The sequence below is a fragment of the Eretmochelys imbricata genome, chromosome 5 (genome assembly GCF_965152235.1).
Source record: "Eretmochelys imbricata isolate rEreImb1 chromosome 5, rEreImb1.hap1, whole genome shotgun sequence".
Classification (NCBI taxonomy): Eukaryota; Metazoa; Chordata; order Testudines; family Cheloniidae; genus Eretmochelys; species Eretmochelys imbricata.
In genome coordinates, this window is record NC_135576.1 from 61,584,926 (window position 1) to 61,611,367 (window position 26,442).

Consider the following 26,442-nt stretch of genomic DNA (forward strand, 5'->3'; position numbering starts at 1 on the left):
TCCCTCTGAAGCATCTGGCACCAGCCACTGTCAAAAGACAGGATACAGGTTAGATGGACCATTGGCCTGACCTAGTATGGCCATTCTTATGTTCTTAATAGAGGTTAAAGAAGTGAAGGAATAATGACGACTCCAGACAGAACTGTAATTCACTCAAGGTGCTCCGACATCCAAAGCTACCAGTGCACAGCTTAAGCAGCGTGTGAACAGTGCAGTGTAAAAAGTGATTTCTTCCATTTCACAGCTATCTTTGCATGCATATACATACAAGAAAGTGTGCAGTACATGTTACAGATATATTTTCTTTTGCAAAGAGATATGAAGTTCCTTCTAAAATATCATTCATGTTTTTAGTGAAGAACGAACTATTTAAGGAAATTTTCTTTGACAGAAAGCAAACACCAATATTTTCATTTACTGTAACATTTAAATAAGAGTTTCAATCCCAGGATAGCTAGTTAAATATTTTGTAATAGAACTCAATGAGGTTAGGCACCAACTTATAGGCCACTACTCTTGATTATGCAGATTTTTTTTCATTTAAACATCACCCCCAAAACAGCTTTCCTCTTTATAAAAAGGGCTAGTAAACTCGTCAATGGAAACAGAAGTTCCTTAGTGAATTAGTCTGAACATTTACGAGAAGAAAACTTACGTGAGCTGTAGCTCACAAAAGCTCATGCTCAAATAAATTGGTTAGTCTCTAAGGTGCCACAAGTACTCCTTTTCTTTTTGCGAATACAGACTAACACGGCTGTTACTCTGAAACCTACGAGAAACTATGTTCACCAATTAAGCAGCTTGGAGTAATAAAAAAGAGTAAGCCTCCTGGGGAAAAAAACTGCAGTAGGGAAAAAGATAGCTAAAAATATACCCAGCAATTGTTCCCTATCACTCATGAAGAGCTTTAGAAATCTTCAATAGTACAAACTTCCCCTATAAACTCATTAAACTTCCAGTTTGTTTTGAGTACTTACAAAACAGGGCAGCTTTTCAAGAAGACTGTCGAAGAGCGAATATCAATAAATGTGTCTGCCATTCACCAAAGTGAACCCTCACTTTTCTAGATGAAATATGGTAGTAAAATCCTGAATTGTATTAAGAAACAACCAGGAAAAGGAGCAGAAAGAGCAGAAAAGACATCCTATCCAGATGTTCTCACCTGCTGAAGGATAGCTGCAAGGGAGTTCTTGTCTTTTTGATTAACGCCATCTCTCTGCAAGCGAGCAAGTAGCTCTGGTTTCTTGTAGGTCTTCAGTGCCAGTAAGTGAATCACCCTGTCTCTATATGGTCGCTGAGAAACACTGTTGTTTACGTGGGTCTTTCGTATTGTATTTGCAGGATTGATGGGTGTTGACCTTTTCCTCTCGGGCACTGCATCTGGAATACTTTGTGGTGCTTTCCGAATCTGTACTCTTTTACCTAAGTCCAGAATTCAAAAAGGGGGAAAAATTAATAGCTCGTCTGATTTATAAACATCTGATTTTTCCCAAAGTTTAACTCAGTGTTAAATGTACAAGTATTGTTTAGTCCAAGGAGGGTATCATAAAATGCATCGTTTTAAGACCTCAAAAAGTTGGATATGAAATTACTCAAATGTAAATGATATTGCTAGGAGGGCAAGATATGTTGCTCTGTTATACAGAGGCATGCCTTCAATATTTTCTTAAGTAATTTACAGGCTGAGAAAAGTTCAACATCAAACTAATGGGATATTTTATATTTTAAATGAGGACAAAACTCATATGAAACTAAGTACTTCCTGTGACTAAAATGTTCTCCATTGGTGCCTAAGGAACCCAAATCTACATATTAACAGCACCATGACTTGGAAATGAATATACAAGCCTGGTTGTGCAATTGGGGAAAAAAACAAAACTTACATTCAACACCATGTACTGAATTGATTAATGGAGTGTCTGATCCAATCATTGGTGCCATACAATTTCAAAAATGAAACTATTTTGCCTCCATTACCCAAACAATCCATGTAACTGACCTGACATTTCTCACTAGAAAGAAACTGTCAAATGCAACACCTTTGCAAATCAAATCCATAGAAGTTTCAAAAATGCTCTGTTTCTAATAAAAAGTTTTACATGCCTAGAAAACATTGCTTCCCAATAAATTCAGGTGCTGCTGCATGTTTGTAAAGGCACCCCTCCAAAGATAATGAAGTAAACATGTTCAACAGCTTACTTAATCAAACAGGCTATTTTTCCATAAAGATAAATGGTTAGTAGCAATAGCTCTTCCGCACCAGAATCAAAACAAAGTGGCCAGGTATTCTTTTTTTAGCACTTAAATATTTACCACTATAGTCAGGACTCAGTATCAATATATCTAAGAACTTTACTGTAATAGGTTTACTATTTTGGCTCCGATCAGAGACTTGCTAAAAGCTGATCATTCCTCCAAACCCAATTCCTTATAAGTTTGGTACATAGAAGAGACTTTCAGGAACACAACAGAGTGGTTCCATCCGCAGTCTGACACCTTCTGTGCTGTTGAAGAAAATGAAAATCTCAGGGGAAGAAGAGCATCAAGCTGGAGCGGAGGGAAACTCTCCCATGGCTGGGACACTCCTTCCAGATGTCATGTCATGTCATGTCTCTCACACTGAAGATAGCCTTCTGGGAGTGTCCAGAATGAGACAGGTAATAGTAAAGGTGGATACGATTATCACAAATATAGAGAGCTGGGTTTATGATGATCGGGAGAACCGCATGGTAAATTGCCTGCTGGGTGCAAAGGTTGCGAACCTTTAGACATATCTAGATAGATGTATGTGCAGTGCTGGGGAGGAGCAAGTGATCATGATACACATAGATGTCACTGACATAAGGAAAGGTAAAAAAAAAAAAAAGAGGTCCTGAAGGCCAAATTTAGGCTGCTAGGCAAGAGATTAAAGTTCAGGACCTCCTTGATAGCATTCTCTGAAATGGTTTCAGTTCCACACGCAGGGCCAGTTAGACAGGCAGAACTGCAGGGTCTCAATGTGTGGATGAGATGATGGTATTGGGAGGATGGTTTTAAATTTATTAAGAACTGGGGAACCTTCTGGGAAAGGAGGCGCCTATTCAGGAAGGATGGGCTCCACCTAAACCAAAATGGAACCAGATTTCTAGCACGTAAAATTAAAAAGGTTGTAGAGGAGTTTTTAAACTGAGGGCTGGCAGAATGCCGACAGGCATAAGGCACATGTGGTTCAGATGGACATCCCTTAGGGGAGGATTTATTGAAGGGGATACTATATATCCTATGAAAGAGGTGAGGATAGAAGTTGATAAGGTACAGGCAGGAACTGAAGAGAAACAGTGAAACAAAAAAAAGAGTCCCATTCAATTACATCACATGAAGGCAGACAACTAAATACTGACAAATATTATAAGTGCTTATATAAAAATGTAGGTCTAAATATCAAAAGGGGTGAACTTGAGTGCCTGTTATTAAATTAGAATCTTGATCTAACAATAGGCATCATAGAAACTTGGTGGAATGATGATAATCAATGGGACACAGTAATACCAGAGTACAAATATATGGGAATGAGAGCAGATTGCACTGGTGGGGGAGTGACACTATATACGAAAGAAAGCACAGAGTTGAATATACTGAAAATCTTAAATGAAGCAAAACTTCCACAGAATCTCTCTGGATAGAAATTCCATGCTTGACTAATAGGAGTATAGCAGTAGGAATGTACTGCTATATCAACCATCTGACCATGATGTTGACTGACTGTGCAGTGCTCAGGGAAATTAGACAGGCTACAAAACCTGAAACCCCAATAATAATGGGGGATTTCAACTATCCCCATATTAACTGGGAATATGTCACCTCAGGATGGGATACAGAGATAAAATTTGTAGACACCATTAGTGACTGCTTCTTGGAGCAGCTAATCTTGGAACCCAAGAGGGGAGAGGCAATTACTGAGTTAGTTCCAAGCAGAGCATAGGACTAGGTCCAACAAGCGAACATACTTGAACTGATCAGTATTATCAACCATAATATATTTAAATTTAACATCCTTGTAGGGAGGAAGAAACCAAAGAAGCACACCACAGAAGCATTTAACTTCCAAAAGGGGAATAATAATGAGGAAGCTAGTTGAATGGAAATTAGAAAGAACAGTCACAAGAGTGAAATGCCTGCATGCTGCATGGAAACTATTTAAACACATCAGACCAGGGGCTCAAACTAAATGTATACCCAAATTAAACACACAAAAAAAGTAAGAGGACCAAAAAAGGCCACAACAGCTAAACAGAGTAAAGGAAGTGGGTTTTTGTTTGGTTTTCTTTGGGGGAAGGAGAGGGAGAGAATCCTTTAAAATCGGAAGTCAAATTCTACTAAGGAAAGCAGAAAGGGGCATAAACTCTGGCAAGTCAAGTATAATTAGGCCAAAAAAGAATTTGAAGAGCAACCAGCAAAAGATAACAAAAAATCTGTTAGTTTTTGTGAGTACTTCAGAAGCAGGAAGCCTGCCAAACAATCAGTGGGGCCACTGAACGATCAAAGTGCTAAAGGAGCACTCAAGGAAGACTAGACCATTGTGGAGAACCTAAATGAATTCTTTGCATCAGTCTTCACTGCAGAGGATGTGAGGGAGATCTATTCTTTTTATGGTAACAAATCTAAGGAACTGTTCAAGAGTGAGGTGTCAATAGAGTAAAAATTGATAAATTTTACAGTAATAAGTCACCAGGATCTGATGGTATTCACCCAAGAGTTCTGAAGGAACTCCTATGAAATTGCAGCACTACTAACTGTGATCTGTAACCTATCGCTTAAATAAACCTCTGTATCAGATGACTGGAGGATCGCTAACGTAAAACTGATTTTTAAAAAAGGCTAGAGGCACGATCCTGAAAAGTACAGGTCAGGAAGCCTAACTTCAGTATCAGAAATCTGGTTGAAACTATAGTAAAGAACAGAATTATCAGACAACACATGAACAAGGGGCCACCCAATGCAATTAATAAGCAGCAGATTCAAAACAAACATAATGAAGTATTTCTTGACACAACACAGTCAACTAGTGGAACTCATTGCCAAGGGATGTTGTGAAGCAAAAAAACATAACTAGATTAAAAATAATTAGAAATGTTTATGGCTATAAACATCAATAGCTATCAGCCAAGATGGTCAGAGACGCAACCCCATGCTCTGGATATCCCCAAACCTTGACTGCCAGACGCTGTGAGTGGATGACTGGATGGATCACTCGACAACTGTCCTGTTCTGTTTCTTCCCTCTGAAGCATGAGGCACCAGCCACTGTTAGAAGACAGGATACTGGGCTAGAGGGACCAATAGTCTGAGCCAGTATGGCTGTTCTTATGTAGGAAAATAGAAACCTGAGAGTGTTACAACTCCTGAGGCTCTGGCCTCTTCCTTCACACAGGTTAGATACTCTTTAATCCAGAAAACAGGTTCTTAAATACTTCCTTTGACAACAAAACTTCACACAAAACCACTCCATTTACGGTACGAAATCAGCTATGTTGGCTGTCATCTCCTGGAATAGTAAAAATGTTTCCATTTTGCAGTGTAGACTAACCACCATTTTTAACTATTCCTAGAATCACATTAATGTCTTAGATCTGCACTCCTGGTTTCAAAAATAACCATAACTATGTGAACAGATACATCTTTGCATTTTTAGCACAACAGTATTAATTAATGAGTCATTTTAGTTTCACACAATTGTGATCAGTTAAATTCCTCATTGCACCCTAGTCTTAAATCTGTAGTGTATTAAGATCCTTCCATACCCATACTAAAATGTCAGCCTATCATAACAGGAATTAGAACTATCCTTGTCTCAGCTTCTTCAAGAAGGGAATACCTACGTAAGGTTGAAAATTCAGTGGAGCTGGGGATATACTTCCTGCGACACTGACATAGGGCTGTTGAACCTAGTTTTTTTATTTCTTTGTGGTAAGCACACTCATCTAGAAGCTTGACGACACGATTTATAACACTTATGTAGCCATAGCGAATGGTGTGTTCTAAAGAACACAATTTTAAGTAAATAGGTGAATATTCCCTCAGAATGTTGAAAATGGAATAAAATAGTAAAAAACCCACCGTCATCTCAGTCGGTAAAGCAACAAAAGGCTGTTCTTTGAAGGCAGTCTACAGGAAGAAGGAATTTTGATCCTCACTGTACAGAGGAGCAGAAGACAGTTCCAGTACAAGCAAATATGCCTTCCTGGAGTCTACAGTTCAGACAGCATATATTCAGTTTTGCGTTTCAACAGGCCAGGTAGGTGCCTATTTAAGATGGCTTGCTGTAGGCCAACTCAGCACTGCAGTATAACTGGACTTGAGTGTTAAATGCAGGCAGCGAAGTACTGTTTTAAGATTTAAATATCTTGCTCTCTCTTTCCAGATTTTCAGAGGTCACTGCTGGATGAAGGAGGAGGAGGAGGAAGAAGAATGTGGAAGCTGGAGCACAGCATGGTGAGAGTGCCTCCTGAGGTCATTTGCTCTACACATGTTAAGGGAATTCTACATTCCAATATGGCAAAATTCACACCCAGATATTGTTACTAAAGAGGGTCACTACAGTTGACTAGATCACTAATATGAATAAGGGAACAGGGACTTCAGGCTTACGTTATTAACGATCAATTTGTAAGCACCTAAAGGATAATAAAATGGTAAGTAATGGTTAACATGGATTTGTTAAGAGCAAGTCATGCCAAACAATGCAATTTCCTTCTTTGATAGCATTACTGATCTAGAGGATGGGGGGAAGCAGTAGACATGATCCCGATTTTCACAAGACTTTTGACATGGTCCCACTTGACATTTTCATAAGCAAATTAGGGAAATGTGGTCTAGATGAAATTACTAAAAGATGGGTGTACAACTAATTGAAAAAACACTCAAAGAATAATTATAAATAGTTTACTGTCAAATTGGGGTGATGAATCTTCTAGTGGGATCCCATAAGTGTCAGTCCTAGCTCCAGTACTATTCAACATTTTAATTAAAGAATTGGATAATGGAGTGGAGAGTATGCTTATAAAATTTGCAGATGTCACCAAGCTGGGAGGAGTTGCAGCCACCTTGGAGGACAAGATTAGAATTCAAAAGGACTCCGACAATTGGAGAATTGGTTTGAAACCAACAAGATGAAATTCAATAAAGAGAAGGGCAAAATACTTCACTTATAAAGGAAAAATAAAATGCACAAATACAAAAGGGGAAGAGTTGGCTAGACTTTAGTACTGTAGAAAAGTATCTGATGGTTACAGTGAATCACAGACTGAATATGAGCAAACAGTGTGATTCAGTTGCAAAAAGGCTAGTATTATAGGGTGCATTAACAAGAGTGCCACATGTAAGACACAGGAAGTAACTGTCCTGCTTTTGACAGGAGCACTGTGTCCAGTTTTGAGTGCCACATTTTAGGAAAGACGTGGACAAGCTGGAGTGACTCAGAAGAGCAACAAAAATGATAAAAGGTTTAGAAAAACTGACCTGTAAGAAAAGGTTAAAAAAACTGGACATGTTTAGTCTTCAGAAAAGACTGAGGGAGGGACCTGATAACAGTCTTCAGATAGTGAAGCTGCTGTTTAAAAGGGGATGTGATCAATTATTCTCCTTATCCAATGAAGATAAAAGGGAGAAGTAATAGCCTTAGTCTGCAGCAAGGGAGATTTAGGTCAGATATTAGGAAAAGCTTTCTAACTATAAAGGCAGCCAAATACTTGAATAGGTTACCAAGGGAGGTTGTGGAATCCTCATCATTGGAGGTTTTTAAAAAAGATTTATTTGACCCTGCCTCAGCATGGGAGTAGGGGGGATAGACAAGATGACCTGTTGTGGTCTCTTCCAGCTCTGCATCTCTAGGTTCTGTGATCTTGGTACTATTTCAAACCAGCTTCAGACTCTGCCTAACCACCATGCATGGAATGGTTTATATTGTCATGGATCTCTATATAATAAGAGCAGAGTATTTGAAGCACAACAACCTTCAATTATAAGTACTACAGAATCCATAGGAAGGCACCAATTCTGTGATCCTGCCAGTGTTTTCACGAAAGCAAAGAATTACTGTCCCTGGTAAATCACTAAATCTAGCTCCCATTATAACCCTGCTAATAAGGTGGTCAAGCTACTATCAGAGGAAACTGCGTTCTTGCTAAAAGGATTTTTAAATCAAGATACATGCATCACACTGCATACAGAATTCACTTTTCTGTTGCTCCTAGGTTTATGATCTTGTATACCAAACCTTCACTGTGTCACTTTTCCAGACTACAGGTTAAGGCAATATTGATAGCTTTATGAATTGAAACACTGTAGGTCAATCCATGAACACATGTACTATTTAAACAACTTGTAATGGTAGTTACAAACAATGAGACTATGAAGTGTCTAAGAAGGGAAGGAAATAGTCAAGGAGCACAGAACTGAGGAAATGGATGTACAGGGTTCTGGGAAAGAATGGAAATCCAGGAAGCATGTACTGGGGAACAAGGAGGAAGCATAACAAGGGAGAAAAAGGAAAACGAGTGAGTGGGGCACTGTGAATAGATGTGAAGCTGTGCTACCAAAAAGACTGAGATGCTCTGATGTAAGCAGTGTCAGTAGACTAAACATTTATGATCCTGAAGACTGTCAGGATTACTACCTTCTAATTGTCTATTAGATTAAAAAGTTAGATACAACCATACCTACAAATGGCCCACCAGGTTTTATGACCTTTGTACTGCGGTTGCGAGATTCTTCTTCTGCCTGGGTCATGCGTTCTCTTGTCATCTGATAAGAGTCGTTTGTTGCACATACTGTAATTTTATCCTGTATAAATCCCAGACAATTGAGCTGCGAGGCTCCAGAACTATGAAAGTATTAAAAGAAAATACAGTTTCAAGAGAATAAGTACTTTATTCTGAACTCAAACGTATCAATACAGAATAAAAATTAGGGGCATTTATGGCAAATCTTAATGGGCAAAAAGGTGCATTTTTCAATCCCTCTAGGCTACGACACACCTAGCTATCATCTAACACAGCTTCAAATGTGTTTTATGGCATCTCTACACAGATGTTATACCACTAACCATACAAGTACAGTTAAATGGTAGAACACCCCACCCCATCCGGCGTGGACACAGTGATGCTGGATTAAGACAACCTTATACTGCTATTAGAGGTTGTAAAACAGGATAGCTATTTCAATTAAAAAAGTCACCTGTCTAACCAAAAGAGTTATATGGTACCAGAACGCTACATAAAGCATGCCTTAAGCATTCAGAAGACTTTTCAAATTATGCTAAACTCACTCAACTGAGTTAACGTAAGTGAAAAAGTGACTTTTGGCTGTCAAAATAGGGCCTTAATCATTCATGAAGTTCTAATTAACTCTCTCCAACCTTTTAAGGAAAACCATCAACCTAATTCTCAGTGTCAATTTTACCATTACCCGTAGCCTAAGATTTCTCTAACCCTTCAGTTATTAAACAATTCTATTTCTCAGCTTGCTTAGTTTGTGTATTTGACTGCACATCAGAGAGTCTATTTTCATAGTTTACACATTTGTTTCTGTGGGTCTTACATATAACAGGGGACAAATGTGAAAAACAGTGAAGTGTAATAACAAAACCACAAAAACTCAAGGGCAGGTGTAGTACCTTGTAACTTGTGTATTAAAAAACTGACTAGATGTGAAGTTCAGTGTCCCTTCAAGCATTATAGTGTGCTTTAAGAACAATGAAGCCTACATACCTGGATTAAAACTGTGCTACTCCTATAAATATTTATAGAGACAGTTGTTCCTCAAACAGTTTTAATATAAAAGTTCCTGTTCCATACTGGGCAGGGAAGACTATTCAAATTCAAAACAATGACGATGTTTTAAACACTCTGTGACAAGTACAGCATAAATGCCTAGTTAAAACCATGCTAGTTCCAGTGGTATCTGAGTAGCTCTGATCCCACAAAGGACAGTGACTCTAGCTGACCTGCAACATTTCTGAAAGCAACTCCACAATTCTCTGCTTAATGTTCCAAATAGAATGGGTAAGGAACATTCAGCACATAATTTCTCTTTCACTTACCATTTTATTTTTAACTCCCCTGAAGTCATGCCAGCTAGGTCAAGCTCAGCTTTAACAACCCAGAATACATTTAAGATTTCACAGCTACTAGAGTGCCCCACTAGAGCAGGGTGCCATCTCTACTATGGACAAAATTTAGTTGTATTATATAATACTGTGTAACTTCCAAGTTCTTTAGTTTGTTATATCTCAAAGAATGCACTAGAATATTGAAAAGCCAAGGTAATATCCATTCCATTACCCAAGGCAAATTGCACCCCCTGGGTTTGACTTCTTGAATGCTGTCTCTAGCCTTCAATTGGGCACAGTATATTTCTTCAAGTTATGATTCAGTTTATCCTTTGGCATTTTAACACCAAAATGTTCATGTTAACGAATTTCTTGATAAACATTTTAGTTATGTCTTAAACAAAAATAAGTAGGGCACGCTATCACTTACAAAATGGCCGCTAATGGTTAATAATTGTGTGTGGTCTAATGAGAGTGGAGTGGGAGAGAGAAATAAAGGAGACAAGGGACCAGAGAAGAAAAGGGACTGCTGGGTAATTCTGCAGCCTGGGTTGGCCAATTGGCAACTCCAAACCATGGCAATTTAAAGTTTAAGCTTTTCAACTCCAGTGATGAAACTTCAGGATTTTTTTTTTTTTAAAAGGTGTCAGTTGCATTTTCCATCATGATTCATAGGATCGTCTCAAAACTGAACAAATTAAACATTGTGTGAAATTCCAACAAGAAGTTTCTGCACAAGTGTTCTAAAACCATAAAAGAACTGGTATGTTGACTTTAGTAGTTTCTCTACACAGGTTTAAGAACTTCAGACTTTTAGCACTGCCTAGATTGAGAGTAGAACTATGTCATCTATGCCCATGTATAAGCATGGCTGTTTATTTGCAGAGTTTTAGCTCAATTTCCCTGATCGGTATGCATAGCTGTTTGTCTGCAATACAAGTTCTAACACTGTAAATTACCAAGGGAGTTGGTCTATAAGACAGGATTCATCTACAGTACTAGAAACACCATTTTCTTTGGCCCACTTGTAAGTGTCTACTCCAGAATGGTACAGCAATCTTGCCTGCATAGATGCAAGTGAATAGTATAAGCCTTGTTGCAAACCCAACCGTACAGCGTCAAGGAATTGCTGTGTTTCAACCAGCCCCTGAAACAGGGTAGTCATGCAATTGTGGATAAGATTTTTAACTAGTGTAGTAGTTCTTAAAATCCTTATCCATCATGGTCAGAGAAACCATGCTAGAATGCTGCCAGGTATAGCCATATTTAAACAGTCATAGCACTGATCTGATCCAAGCATTGACAATACTGCCTACTTTTCAAGTATGGCACTAGTGAGGTGAGAAAGTACTCAGAGGTTAGTTTTTGGAAAGCAAAACAAAAACAGTGATATGTAAAAGCAGGTATTTATAGTTTATAAGAGACCATACTCTTAACTAGAGGTTATATTTTACTTGTAGTTTGAAGAAAAAAGTTTTACAGCCTTTCACTGTTTCTGTTCTATAACACACAACGAACGTATTATTTTCTTTTAGGACAAATTTAAGTATTGCTTACCTTGAGACAGTTTGCTGGACACAATCAAAGCTTCCCTGAGGATTATCTTTGCCAACATTTGACAAGTAGAAGTTAAAGTTATGCACTTCATTTGGGAGATCAGCTTTAGGAATTTTGACAAGCTAAAAGATAAATATAAACTGAAGTTTTACATGTGCCCATCAATGTGATTTGTATAGTACTTTTTTTTACACTTTAAATCCAAGCACAATGATAAAGTGTACTTAATATTTGTAATATGACTGACACTCAAATGATGAAGATATAATAAAATGAGTTAACTCTGGCACACTTTCCTCTCAAAAATAATCTTATCAGGACACAAGACTATACCTATAGTTATACAAGTTGAACCCTGCTCACGTCTACAAAAAACAGCCCTAATTCAGCATGGCACTTAAGCACTTATTTAACTTTAGTCATGCGTAGAGCCCAACTGACTCCAACAGGACTATTAGTGTACTGAAAGTTAAGCATTGATTAGGTGCATTACTGAATAAGCAAAAGCCTTACTGTTTGGCTAAGCAAGCAAACAGAACAACATAAGTAGAACCTACAGTACCTTGTTTCCTGGCTTTTAAATGACAGTTAATCTTAGTGGAATTTAGACAGGACTAGATTTCTAGAATAAAAATCAAGGCACAAACCAAGGATGGGAGGAGAGAAAACAAGAACATTAATGATAAGACTGTTAAAAATAGCTTAGTTATATGGATTTGTTTAAACTCTCCTGGACTAAAAGCTGGTCAGACAAATACTTATCTATTTTAAATCATGTTGCTTGTAAAAATACAAAATACACATAGCTTTTTGTACAAGAAATCACATGATAAAACTTGCTTTCCTGGTTCAATACACTCATCCTATGCTTTGTGCATAGTACAGAACATTCTGTATTCTGGAGATTTAAAAAGTATCAGTTTCACGTGATCAATAGAAAAGCAAAGCCATGTGATGCATGCTTTACCATGCCTTTCTATAAAAGCAAAAATAAAGCAGATGTTTTTGAGTAGTATATATTTTAAGTTAAACTTTGCAGTTTGACAAACTCTTATTTAAGAGTGGAATCTATTTGAAGGTTCAACACATTAAATAACCTATCCTGAATGAAAATGTTTACTTAAAAGCAACATTCACAATGCCCTTTTTGGAATCCTCCTCTGGTACACACCTTTTATTTTGCTTATAAAATTGGCCAATAGTCATGATTGGTTTTAAATCACACATTGTACTAGTTGTGTAAATTTCTTCCTTGAAATGAAAGCCTAGGAAAAAAGTCTCTGCCATTTATGATTTGATCACCCATGTTGGACAGAGTATAGCAGCATCTTGGGACTACTGCTGGCCTCCAGAGAGAAAGATAGGGACTAAACCTGCACACTACTCAGCTATTTAAACTCAAAACATGTGTATTTGTCCTATTCAATAGAGCGCTATACACTAAAGAGAAAGGATTTAACTGAAGTAGTTTAATTAGCAGATACAAATCTTGGATTATGTATCAGAACCTGTTATAACAGTTTATCTTCCCAACTGGGAGATTAATACTAAAACATCAGCGATAAAAAGACCTATTGTAGAGGCCATTTTTGATCCCGTATCACAGATTTATCTTAAGAGTCTGCAAGACTACTATAGAACATTAAAAATAGTACTATGCAGAATTTTTTTCAGCCTACTATTGTTCACTAATTACTATAATTGAAATAAAAATATTTTCCCAAGTTTACTGTGTATAATCTGATAGCATTGTGTCGAGTCAGTTTCATGATCTCCCATTTGTATGGTCTTTTTCACATTTTAAAGACTGATTGTAAACTCAAGAATTGGCAGAGTTCAGATGCAGGCATGGTATCTGAAAATATTTAAAAATAAAACAGACTAATTTTTATTTGTGTGTCCCTTGCATGACTGATAATTCTGTATGAAATTCTGTGAGATTTTGACCTAAAGAGTAAGTCTCCCCCTCCCCACACACAGCTCCATGTACTTTGCAGACTGTTTTGGCTTTCTCCAAGCTCTCCATTGATGAGTATCTTCCTTCCATTTAAAATTATACTTCAAGAGTATTTCCCCCAAAACAATTAAATAGATCGAAGCAGATGACTGCAGCCACATATGCTTCGAGTTTACTTTGAAAGTGTATACACCTTAATATATTGACAGTCTTTAAAAAGTGCCTGGTGGAGACACCACATTACACAGTAAAAGCATTTACAGAATAAATATTCCAAAACAGTTACTGTGGATAGTACAGAAGACAATACCAAGATGACACATCTATCCATTCCTTCTATTACAGTTTGAAGGTTGATGCATTTAATAGAAAGGACAGTTATGCAGGAGTTGTTCATTACGTTGCTTTCCTCATCGCACAAGCATTACTTCAGTCTCATCCACATTAACTGTCAACCAGCTTCTCTTCATCCACATGATGATCTCAGCAAGGAAAGCTTGGAGGTAGCATTTTCAGATGTAGAGACTATACAGAATTGGGTGTTATCCATGTTACTGCTCACACTTCAATCCATGTTATCTCACTAGCTCTCCCAATGGCTTCATGTAGCCATTGAAAAAGCTGGGAGAGAGAATAAAGCCTTATGGAACACTATAAGGCAGAGCAGTTGCCCAGAACAACCCTTTGGATTAGCTCAGGTGCCGCTTGTCTCTGAAATGTCACTCTGGCTCCTTCTACTCCACCCTTAAACATGCAGTTGACTTCCATATCTCTAAGCAGCATTCCCAGCTGCCTCTCTTTTCTCATACCTCCAGGCTCTTTAGTGGGTACCGCCTCACCTTCCTCACTTCCAATTCCCTTCTGACTCTCCTATCTGGGATCTGGTACCCCAAATGTTATATTTCTTTTTTTTACAACGTCAAAAATCGTCTCTGCCTTTGTACCCACAGGTAAAACGCTGGTCTGCTCCTTTAGTATCTCTCTCATTTCTGGCCTCTTGACTTTCATCTATGCTTTAGTCAAGATACTACAGCTGATTTTTTTTCCCGACGGACATTCTGATAGTTTTCAGAATGGAGAGAGGTAAATAGTGTCCCCCCAGTCCTATTCAACATATTCATAAATGATCTGGAAAAAGGTGTAAACAGTGAGGTGGCAAAATTTTCAGATGATACAAAACTACTCAAGATAGTTAAGTCCCAGGCAGACTGCAAAGAGCTACAAAAGGCTCTCTCAAAACTGTGACGGGGCAACAAAATGGCAGATGAAATTCAATGTTGATAAATGCAAAGTAATGCACATTGGAAAACATGAACCCAGCTATACATATAGAACGATGGGGTCTAAATTAGCTGTTACCACTCAAGAAAGATCTTGAGAGTCATTGTGGCTAATTTTTGAAGACATCCACTCAATGTGCAGCAGCAGTCAAAAAAGTGAACAGAATGTTAGGAATCATTAAGAAAGGGATAGTTAATAAAACAGAATATATCATCATATTGCCTCTATACAAATCCATGGTATGCCCACATCCTGAATACTGTGTACATATATGGTTGTCCCACCTCAAAAAAGATCTAATGGAATTAGAAAAAGTTCAGAAAAGGGCAACAAAAAGGGGTATGGAACGGCTTCCATCTGAGGAGAGATTAATAAGACTGGGACTTTTCATCTTGGAAAAGAGATGACTAAGGGGCGATATGATTGAAGTCTATAAAATCATGACTGTGTGGAGAAAGTACATTAAGTGTTATTTATTCCTTCCCATAACACAAGAACTAGGAGGGTCACCAAATGAAATTAATAGGCAGCAAGTTTAAAACAAATAAGAGGAAGTATTTTTTCACACAACACAGTCTGTGGAACTCTTTGCAAGAGGAGGTTGTGAAGGCCAAGACTATAACAGCGTTTAAAAAAAAAAAAAAAGGTAAGTTCATGGAGAATAGTCCATTAATGGCTATTAACCAGGACGGGTATCCCTAGCCTTTGTTTGCCAGAAGCTGGGAATGGGCAATAGGTGATGGATCACTTGATGATTACTTGTTCTGTTCATTCCCCTGGGGCACCTGGCATTGGCCACTGTTGGAAGACAGGATACTGGGCTAGATGGACAGTTGGTCTGACGCAGTATGGCCGTTCTTATGTTCTCACTATCCCTTGCTGAGTCCTGTAACTTGACTTCCTACTTCATTCCGTACAGCGTTCAAATCAGTCCTCACATACGGAGCCTTGACTACTCTATTGTCATCTTTTCTTTTCCCCCCACCCTAGTGCACTGTACTCTGTCAGCTCCACTAGCCTTACCCAATAATTTCTCTCTTCCTCCCATTTTGGTTTCATGGCTTTATGCTGTACCTTCACATGGAACAGCTTAACTCCTCCAATAAAACAAGTGACCTCTCCTCTTTCAAGAAGCTCCCTTTCAAACTAGGCATTTCCCTAAGTCAGGATTTAAAGTAGTAACGTTAGAACATGTTGACTACTGTGTGCTGAAAGCCTAGTGTAGAATAGACCGTGTCTACTTTAATGTGAGCTAAAATGGCTGGGTAAAAAGCCTGGGCTCTTAAAAATTAGACGGCTAATTTAATCTGTAATACGCGTTCTGTTGCAGCTGATCTGTTAGTTATCTGTCCTGGTTTTGTAAGGAGATGAATTTAAACTCAGACTGGTATGTAAATGTCAAGTCATTGTGAACATCACAGAAACTTTACTACATATTTTTTTTTTTATTAGTCGTGCTTTCTTTAAAATTAAATAATCCTCAGAACTTCAGAGCACAAGTCAAGGACTTCTGGGTAATCAGAATGAAAGTACAATGTTTCAACGCAAGATAAACTTTTGGACATTTATACTGTTTGTTTTTCCTATTTGATGTACACTTAGCAGAAGGTCAGAGAGCCATGATTTAAGAATTCTTCAGTCAACACTTGTGTTAGCAGGAACAGCTTGCATGTTCTATTCCTGGCTATCAGGAAGCAATATGTTTTTTGGTTTTAAGTTCTATTGAAAGACTACTGTATATACCAAACTGATTAATCTTTTTTACAATAAAATAAATCCATGTAGATACTTGGTATGCAATGCATTTAAAAAGAATGTTGTCATATTCCCCTTACATCTCATTCCCACAGATTTCCAGATTAGCAAGTACTGTATCTCCATATGCCAGAAAGCATAGATCCAAGGTGGTACAACCACCAAAATACATTATCTTTACCTCCTTCTGAAAACAATGAAATCCTTGCCTCAATAGTTATTAGGCCTACTTTGTCCTTACTAGTTCCCAGCCCCCCAAAAAGGCAATAAAAGATTAGAAAGTTCTGCAAAGTTCTCTGGATGTACATTCCATACTATCACCAAGGTCTTGTCCAGACTAGGAAAATAAGTAGTATTTATATACAAGTTAGCTAACATGTTTTTCCCCCTAGTGCACAGTGAAATTAACTGTCTATCCCTCTACTACTGTCCTCTCCCCTCCAGTTCACACTTCAACAGGTGGGTCTCTTCAAGGGAAAGTTATTTAATCTGATATTTTCCCAGCGAATAAGTACTAGTGTGGGAGACCAGAGCCTTTATTTTTTCCTCCTGCATCATTTCCTCTCATCCCCACAAACCTATAAGTGGGATATATCTTCCTTCCCATTGTTTTCAATAAACATGTATTTCTAAGCATGGACAATTCCTTCAGTTACCATTTTGTACAGCGTACAATGCAATGTGCAACTGCTACTCCTCAGAAAGATTGGGCCTCCATCAAAGTACCGGAGGGGATCTCCCATAACCCTTTGCTCTCCTTGGACAATCTCTAACACTTGAAGCAGGAAATTCAGCCTTTGTTTCCAGCTGCCGCTGCCGCCTCCTCCTCCAGGCAAGTAACTCAGCTTCTCATCTACATTCAGCCCAAGCCCACTGCCAAGACCTTGTCTAAGTGCTTCTCTCAGTTCATCTTTTGTATCTACGTTGTCAGCTAAACTGTGCCCAACAGCACCCAATTCTGAAAGCCAGGAAATTTTCCTAGACAATGCATGTAAATACAGAAGCAGCTTAAGCAGTACTGCTGCACTGGGGTATGTGAGAAGAGGTAAAATTGGACCTACCCCACTTTGGGACTGAACTATATAAGGGAGACACCCATTTTACCCTCAGACCGCATTTGGTGCAGCCCCTCCCCTTAGCTATACTGTGTTTTGGAAAGACTGCAGGGAAGAGCCAACCAGAGACTGAAGCCAGCATAGCAGCTGCACAGGCACCTTCAGCTGGGACCAATGGACAGATATTATCTACAATTTTGACTGGACTTTTTCTGCCCTGTGCCGACTGGCTGTTTGCTTCAACCCCCTCTAATCCTGTCTCAGGCTTGGTCTACATTAGCAATTTATGATGGTATAAACTATGTTGCTCAGGGGTGTGGAAAATCCACACTCCTGAGCGATGCAGTTATACCAACAACTCCCAGTGCAGAAAGCACCTCTTAGGAAGGTAAATTATCTAGGTAGCGTCTTCACTGATATGCCACAGCAGCTTTTTAAATGTAGACAAGCCCCCAGTCTCTTCACCCTAGCCTCATTCCACACCTCTCTTCTGCCTTCCTTTCCTCTCTTTTCTCACCTGCTCTTTCCCCCTTGCTCCTCTCCCTGCCTTTCCTCTTGTCTTTCTGTTTAGACAAATCCCTCTTAATGAGCACCGAGTTAACCAGTGGAGCAACTGTGGAAGGTAAAAGAATCTTGGGCTGATTAAAGACAGTGTGTCTAAACATTCAGGGATTACTAGAATCACAAATATTTTAGACCAAAATTTGTGTATTACTTTGATTAACAGAGGAAGAGTATGCAGAGGTGGCCAATTACAGGGTATTAAACATTAATTAGTGCTGAATTTGGATCTTTTATACTTTACTGGATATGAAAAAGTTTGTATTTTTCTGGAGGTGACGGGATCTATATAGGAAGTGAAATGAAACTGAACATGAAAAGGGAGAAATCCATACTTAATTAGGCAGCAGAAGAAGAAACTGTTTCTGGTATCACTCACTCCTAAAGTTTGCAATTTGGGCAAGGCGGAGGAGAAAGGAAGGTAAGATTCAGTCACATTTGTATGGAGATTCACCACACCAATTAAATTAATCCCCTATTTACTCACCTACAGGAAGTGTTGAACTGGAGGACTGAGTTCCTTGGTTTAAAGAAGCAAATCTATTTTCTCTGCATGACTTAAGTCCTTTTAGAAAGAGAGAGGGATGGGAGGGTGGCACACAAGGAGCTTGTGGGGTAGAATGGAGGAATGCAAGGAGCCCCTGGTGTATGTCATAAGATTGTCCTACAGAAGCTACAAAGTGTGTGATCCTCTAGTGCAGTGCAGGACTGTGAGAGAGTGAGACTTATCTTGGAAAGGTAGGAGTTTTAAAACGTAGAAAAAATTGGAGGGTTTAGTGGATAATGAGCAGACCCTCCTTTTAGTCATCTTACTGCACAATACTGTAACAAGGAATAAATGACAATATAGTTAGGAGTGCTCACTATCATAGGAGATCAAAAGAAGCATAACTTCTTAGAAGTCTAGATAGACAAAGGCATAAGAGACATGTGGGATTACTGATCTTTCTTATTAAAAAGTTTTACTCTGAACCCTCAAGTGATGCATACAGCTAGTTCTTGTAACTTGGGACAGTAATTCAGCTTCTTTCCACAGTCTTGGTTCCGTTTGTGCTTTGTGGCTGCTTGCTCTGTATATAAGAATTCCTGTACTAGATCGGATCCAGTATCCTGTTTGACAGTGGTCAGTAACAGCTGCTCCCGAGGAAGGTGCAAGAAACCATGCACCAGGCATTTCTGAAACAACCTGCCTCCAAGGAAAGTTCTCTCCTAATCTCTACTAGTAAGGAGTCGGTCATACCCTGATGCATGAATGTTTATATCCCTGACAAAACTCTTGCATATACATGTTAACATTTACTCTAGCTACTCTATAAATGCTTATCCATTTACTGATCAATGCTTTTTCAAATCTTCCTGAACTCTCAGCAGGATATCTTATGGCAATCAAATTTACAGGCTAATTTTGTGTTGTGCGTGAAAAAAGATTTCCCATTATCAGCTCTGAACCTGGAACCTTTTAATATCATTGATTGTTGTTTTGTACTAGGAGAGTAACTAGAAGTTGCTGTACTTTCTCCAATTACTGTGGGCGCTAGACTCCTTCAGTGCAATCAAGTTCTGCTCTTCAGCTGACATTTTGGTGGGGGCTGTGGCTGCACAAAGTAGAGAAGTATATCCCCTCAGGTTCTAATGTTAGGACACCCTTTTGAAAATAGGTGATATAACGAGTGAACATAACATAAAAACTTAAGAATGGCCATGCTGGGTCAGACCAAAGGCCCATCCAGCCAGGCATCCAGTCTACCAACAGTAGCCAATGTCAAGTGCCCCAGAGGGAGTGAACCTAACAGGTAATGATCAGTAATCTCTCTCCTGCCATCCATCTCCACCCTCTGACAAACAGAGGCTAGGGACACCATTCCTTACCCATCCTGGCTAATAGCCATTAATGGACTTAGCCTACAGGAATTTATCCAGTTCTCTTTTAAACCCTGTTATAGTCCTAGCCTTCACAACCACCTCAGGCAGGTGCACTGTGTGAAGAAGAACTTCCTTTGTTTTAAACCTGCTACCCATTAATTTCATTTGGTGGCCCCTAGTTCTTATATTAGGGGAGCAATAACTTTTCCTTATTCACTTTCTTCACACCACTCATGGTTTTATATACCTCTATCATACCCCCCCCCTTAGTCTCCTCTTTTCCAAGCTGAAAAGTCCTAACCTCTTTAATCTCTCCTCATATGGGGACCCGTTCCAAACTCCTAATCATTTTAGTTGCCCTTTTCTAATGCCAGTGTATCTTTTTTGAGATGAGGGGACCACATCTGTACGCAGTATTCAAATTGTGGGTGTACCATGGATTTATATAAGGGCAAAAAGATATTCTCCGTCTTATTCTCTATCCCTTTTTTAAATGATTCCTAACATCCTGTTTGCTTTTTTGACTGCCGCTGCACACTGCGTGGATGTCTTCAGAGAACTATCCACAATGACTCCAAGATCTTTCTCCTGATTAGTTGTAGCTAAATTAGCCCCCCCATCATATTGTTTGTATAGTTGGGGTTATTTTTATCAATGTGCATTACTTTACACTTATCCACATTAAATTTCATTTGCCATTTTGTTGCCCAATCGCTTAGTTTTGTGAGATCTTTTTGAAGTTCTTCACAGTCTGCTTTGGTCTTAACTATTTTGAGCAGTTTAGTATCATCTGCAAACTTTGCCACCTCACCATTTATCCCTTTCTCCAGATCATTTATGAATAAGTTGAATAGGATTGGTCCTAGGACTGACCCTTGGGGACCACCACCAGTTACCCCCTCCAATCTGAAAATTTACCATTTATTCCTACCCTTTGTTCCCTGTCTTTTAACCAGTTCTCAATCCATGAAAGGGTCTTCCCTCTGATCCCATGACAAATTAATTTATGTAAGAGCCTTTGGTGAGGGACCTTGTCAAAGGCTTTCTGGAAATCTAAGTACATTATGTCCACTGGATCCCCTTTTCCACATGTTTGTTGACTCCTTCAGAGAACTCTAATACATTAGTAAGACATGATTTCCCTTTACAGAAAGGATGTTGACGTTTGCCCAACAATTTATGTTCTTCTATGGGTCTGACAATTTTATCCTTTACTATTGTTTCAACTAATTTGCCCAGTACTGACGTTAGACTTACTGGTCTGTAATTGCCAGGATCACCTCTAGAGACCTTTTTAAATATTGGCATTACATTAGCTATCTTCCAGTCACTGGGTACAGAAGCTTATTTAAAGGACAGGTTACAAACCATAGTTAACAGTTCCGCAATTTCAGATTTGAGTTCTTTCAGAACTCTTGGATGAATGCCATCTGGTCCCGGTGACTTGTTACTGTTAAGTTTCTCAATTAATTTCAAAATCTCCTCTAGTGACACTTCAATCTGTGACAATTCCTCAGATTTGTCACCTACAAAAGATGGCTCAGGTTTGGGAATCTCCCTAACATCCTCAGCCGTGAAGACTGAAGCAAAGAATTCATTTAGTTTCTCCGCAATGACTTTATCGTCTTTAAGTGCTCCTTTTTGCATCTTGATCACCCAGGGGCCCCACTGGTTGTTTAGCAGACTTCCTGCTTCTGATGTACTTAAACATTTTGTTATTACCTTTTGAGTTTTTGGCTAGCTGTTTTCAAACTCCTTTTTGGCTTTTCTTATTACGTTTTTACATTTAATTTGTCAGTGTTTATGCTCCTTTCTGTTTACCTCACTAGGATTTGACTTTAACTTTTAAAAAGATGACATTTTATCTCTCACTGCTTCTTTTACATGGTTAAGCCAAGCCACAATGGCTCTTTTTTAGTTCTTTTACTGTGTTTTTTAATTGGGGTATCCATTATGGTGTCTTTGAAAAGTGTCCATGGAGCTTGCACTGTACCTTTTAATTTCTGTTTAACTAACCTCCTCATTTTTGCATAGTTCCCCTTTCTGAAATTAAATGCCACAGTGTTGGGCTGTTGAGGTGTTCTTCCCACCACAGGAATGTTACATGTTATTATATTATGGTCACTATTTCCTAGCGGTCCTGTTATAGTTACCTCTTGGACCAGATCCAGCGCTCCACTCAGGACTAGATCGAGAGTTGCCTCTCCGTTGTGGGTTCCTATACCAGCTGCTCCAAGAAGCGGTCATTTAAAGTATCAAGAAATTTTGTCTCTGCATTTCGTCCCTGAGGTGACATGTACCCAGTCAATATGGGGATAATTGAAATCCCCCACTATTGAGTTTTTTATTTTGATAGCCTCTCCAATCTCCCTTAGCATTTCATCGTCACTGTCCTCGTCAGGTGGTCGATAATAGATCCATATTGTTATATTCTTATTAGAGCATGGAATTACTATCCATAGAGGTTCTATGGAACATGTGGATTCATTTAAGATTTTTATTTCATTTGATTCTACATTTTCTTTCACATATAGTGCCACTCCGCCCCACCCCCGCATGACCTGTTCTGTCCTCCTGTTATATTTTGTACCCCAGAATGATTGTGTCCCATTGATTGTCCTCACTCCACCACGTTTCTATGATGCCTATTAGATCAATATCCTCCTTTAACACGAGACACTCTAGTTCACCCATCTTATTATTTAGTCTTCTAGCATTTGTGTATAAGCACTTTAAAAACTTGTCACTGTTTATTTGTCTGCTCTTTTCTGATGTGTCAGATTCTTTTTTATGAGAATGTTTCTTGTCTGAACTGGCCCATACTTTATCCTCTTCCATCCTCTCCTCCTGACTAAAACCTAGAGAATCTCTATCAATAGAGAGTCTCCTCTAAAAGAAGTCTCTGTCCGATCCATGTGCTCCTCTGCAGCAATCGGCTTGGGGTCTTTTTGGTTCCTAGATTAAGGCCAAAAAGGACCATTGTGACCCTAACAAACAGGACTTTTCTAATGAATTCCTGTTTGAACTAGAGCATATCATTTCTAACAGCCATCTAGATTTAAAAATTGCCAGTGATTAAGAACACACCACAGACCTTGGTAAGTTGTTCCAATGGTTAATTACGCTCACTGTTAAAAATGCGTACAGTAAACACAGCCTGTATTCTGTGGAATTAAAGGAGACCACACAGCACAACATCTGAATGCAGAACGATGCAATTTCCTGATATAACCCGCATGTTCAAGCTTTTCTTTCTATCTCATTCTCACAGTATCGGGTTCACTAGGGCTTAAGTATTCTCTTGAAGTATTTCCTGGAGTCCCACACACCTCCCCCATTCTCCACCTACCTGACGGGGTGGTGGGGCTAGGGGGCTTCTGCTCTGCGATGGGGTGGTGGGGCTAGGGGCTTTAGGCCTGCAGGGAGGGTGCACCAGGGCTCAGGGCTTCTGTCCTACAGGAGGGCTGGGAGCGGCGGCAGGGTTCAGGCGGTGCTAAAGCCCCGAGTCCCAGCACCCCAATCCCTAAAACCCTAAGCTCCCGCCCACAGTCAGGTAGGCAGAGAATAGATGTGAGGAATGTGGGCTCTGTGAGCTGCACTTCAACTGTAGAAGAGAAGCATGTGGCTCACAAGCCGTGGTTTGGCCACCTTCTGGTCTAAAGCATTTAGTTTTTTTTTTTGGGGGGGGGGTAGATACCTACAACTAAAACAGTTTTTAGAACTTCTGTTCTGTTATTGTATGAACAGTAGTAGTAAACTAAAATACTGTTTCATAAGAGTATCTTCATGCAACATCTTAATGCTTGCTAGAGCAAACATAAGAAACTTCCAGACCCTAAGTCATTAACAAAATACACATTAAGAAATTACAAATAGATTTATAATGATCACCTGAAGTGCTTTTTTCTTGAGAAGCAAGCCTAGGGACTTGTGCATATTTCTCCCAAAACAAACAGCTGAGGTATTTTAGCAGCTGCATTCTTTATTCTGTTTTAGAAGTTAATTCTGGCATCATCCACATCAATGGAAAGAAAACCCCAAATATGGAATTCAGTCACAGAACAATTGAGTGACAGATTAGTCCATTTTGAACGACAGTGTTAATATTCGTTAAGAATGTTTATGTCTGCATTACAGATTAGTGATCTTTGGATTTTTTTTTGATATTTATTTATAAGTGTCAGTTCAACTTTAGAAGTCTAGCAACTGCAAATCAATCAGTGCTTTTGCTGACTTAAAATGAAATTTGACAAAAACAAATACTGCAGGATACTGAACAACACTGCTAAATCCTTTCTTTTTAAAAAAAAGCTTGGGAAGCTTTTGAAAACACTTTGCTGAAAGGATACAATTTGAAATAACTACCAGAATATCCTTAAAACAGAATTGATGCTTTATTAGTAATGCCTCACAATGTAAGTATATCCTCGTGAATAGAAAATACTAGCACAAATTACATTCATTAAAAAAAATAAGGATAATTGAAGGACTAGAACAGTTACATAAACATTTTACCTTTCCTCTAAGTGTATTTTACTGTTCTGTTGCATGTGGAAGAGAATGCATTAATGATGTCATACTAATAAAGTACTACATGTATTTAATATGACTCCGAAATTTTAGTAGCATTCAGTACACAGAACACACATTTTTCCTCCAGTGTACTGCAAAGGTCTCTTAAGGGGAAGGGAAGAGGTCTCCAAAACACTGTCCTTGATGAATAAAACTAAAATATACATTAAGGTCTTCTGGCATTAACACTGTTTAGATGGTAAAGTAGGAAAATTGTCTTGGAATCATTCACAGATTACACATGTTAATAACTTCACCTATATAAAAAATTCAGTATCTGACACACCGTGATAAATACCCAGATTTTAAGAAGAGCTTGGTGTAAGCTCAAAAGCATGTCTCCTTCACCAACAGAAGTTGGTCCAATAAAAGCTACTATCTCACCCACCTTGTTTCTCTAATATCCTGGGACCAACATGGCTACAACACTCCATACAGATTTTAAGTGTTAGCATTAAATGTATCACCAATTTAGTAACCTCATAAACCTTTCCACTGCTCCTTTGCAGCAATTAAGAAAAATCTCAGTAGTGCATAAGAACAAGTAAACATCAGTCACATTAGCTTCTGCACAAATGGAAAGAGACAATGGGAGAGGGGGCTGAGGGAGAGAATAGGCAATTAAGTTTAGAATTTAAACACTAACAAGTCATTAACTATATTGGCATGAAATCAAAAAAAAAAAAAAAAAAAAAAAAAGCTGAGCCTGTTGTAGAACTACAAATTTATTAAATGTTTTTCATTGTCTGTTTTATAAACAGCTAATCTATTTCCATAGAGGCTGGTTACTGTCCACCTTAAGAAAATCATCTAAAATACTTTCACTTCATGATAGTATTTCTGCAAATCATAACCTGAACTCAAGTGGATCTCCTGCGCTAAGCTTCATACTGTTTCATTTAATGGACCACTTCATAAGAGAAGGATCCTTTCATACACCCCATTTTCACTCCCATCCTCAGCTCAACCCTTCACCAGCTGGCTCCAAAAATGTTTCATTTTACAGACCTCCATGAGCAGCTTATATCACTGATGGCTCAGACACAATAGTTTAAGAACTCGCCTGTCTACACTGTTCTCAAGCAGACTACATTTGTGATTTCTTCTGATCCCACTCTAATTCTATTTAAACTGCTGATTTACAATACAAGTTAACTCCTCTCCGTTTTTAGGGTTTAAGGGAAAACACATGCCAAATATCTCAACCTATTTAAAGGAAAAGGAGTGTACTCAGGAGGTAACTGAATCTTTTCTGAACTATTTGTGAGCAAACATTAGTTGTTCCTTTTGCATACGTAATTATGAACACTTCTAGAAGAAAAAAGGCAGACGTGTAAATAAAAACTCAGCTTTATGTACTGCATTATTTTTATCTGCCAAGTTAAAAATTAAAATAAAACAACTTACCCCTTGGAGTCCTTGAAATTGTATTGAGGGTCGAGAAGGAATACGATTCTATAAAAAAATTTTTTTAAAAAGCAGTGAAAAAACTCATGAATATTATAATAAACTTCACAATTCCAACCCAGAACGGAGTTTGCCATTACAAAATGATCTAAACAGACATTTACAAAGCTGTATTCCTTTTAGTAACAAGAGACAAAGGTTTGCTAAAAGCTACTTGTTTTATAATCTGAAGAAATGTAAATACATTTGACCTTGAACTTCAATCCCTAAATGAAAATAGAAGTGTTAATAAAATGAAAACCTGAACCTTTAGGTAAAAGAAATACTTGTATATTGTACCAAGTTTGT

At 38.5% G+C, this 26,442-nt stretch overlaps 1 protein-coding gene across 4 annotated transcripts in view; it reads right to left on the reverse strand.

Annotated features, from left to right (window-relative positions):
- The window catches only part of ELL2 (elongation factor for RNA polymerase II 2), a 68,302-nt gene that overhangs the window by 26,973 nt on the left and 14,887 nt on the right, over positions 1–26,442 (reverse strand). For 2 of the 4 annotated variants that reach the window (XM_077817214.1, XM_077817215.1), the window contains exons 2-5: positions 26,095–26,142; positions 11,644–11,765; positions 8,696–8,859; positions 1,163–1,422 (exon numbers count right to left, since the gene is read on the reverse strand). In XM_077817214.1, coding sequence (XP_077673340.1) covers positions 1,163–1,422; positions 8,696–8,859; positions 11,644–11,765; positions 26,095–26,142 — 594 coding nt within the window. Of the gene's footprint in view, positions 1–1,162; positions 1,423–8,695; positions 8,860–11,643; positions 11,766–12,205; positions 12,266–26,094; positions 26,143–26,442 lie in introns of all 4 variants that reach the window. The other 2 variants (XM_077817218.1, XM_077817216.1) reach the window with 2 other exon arrangements.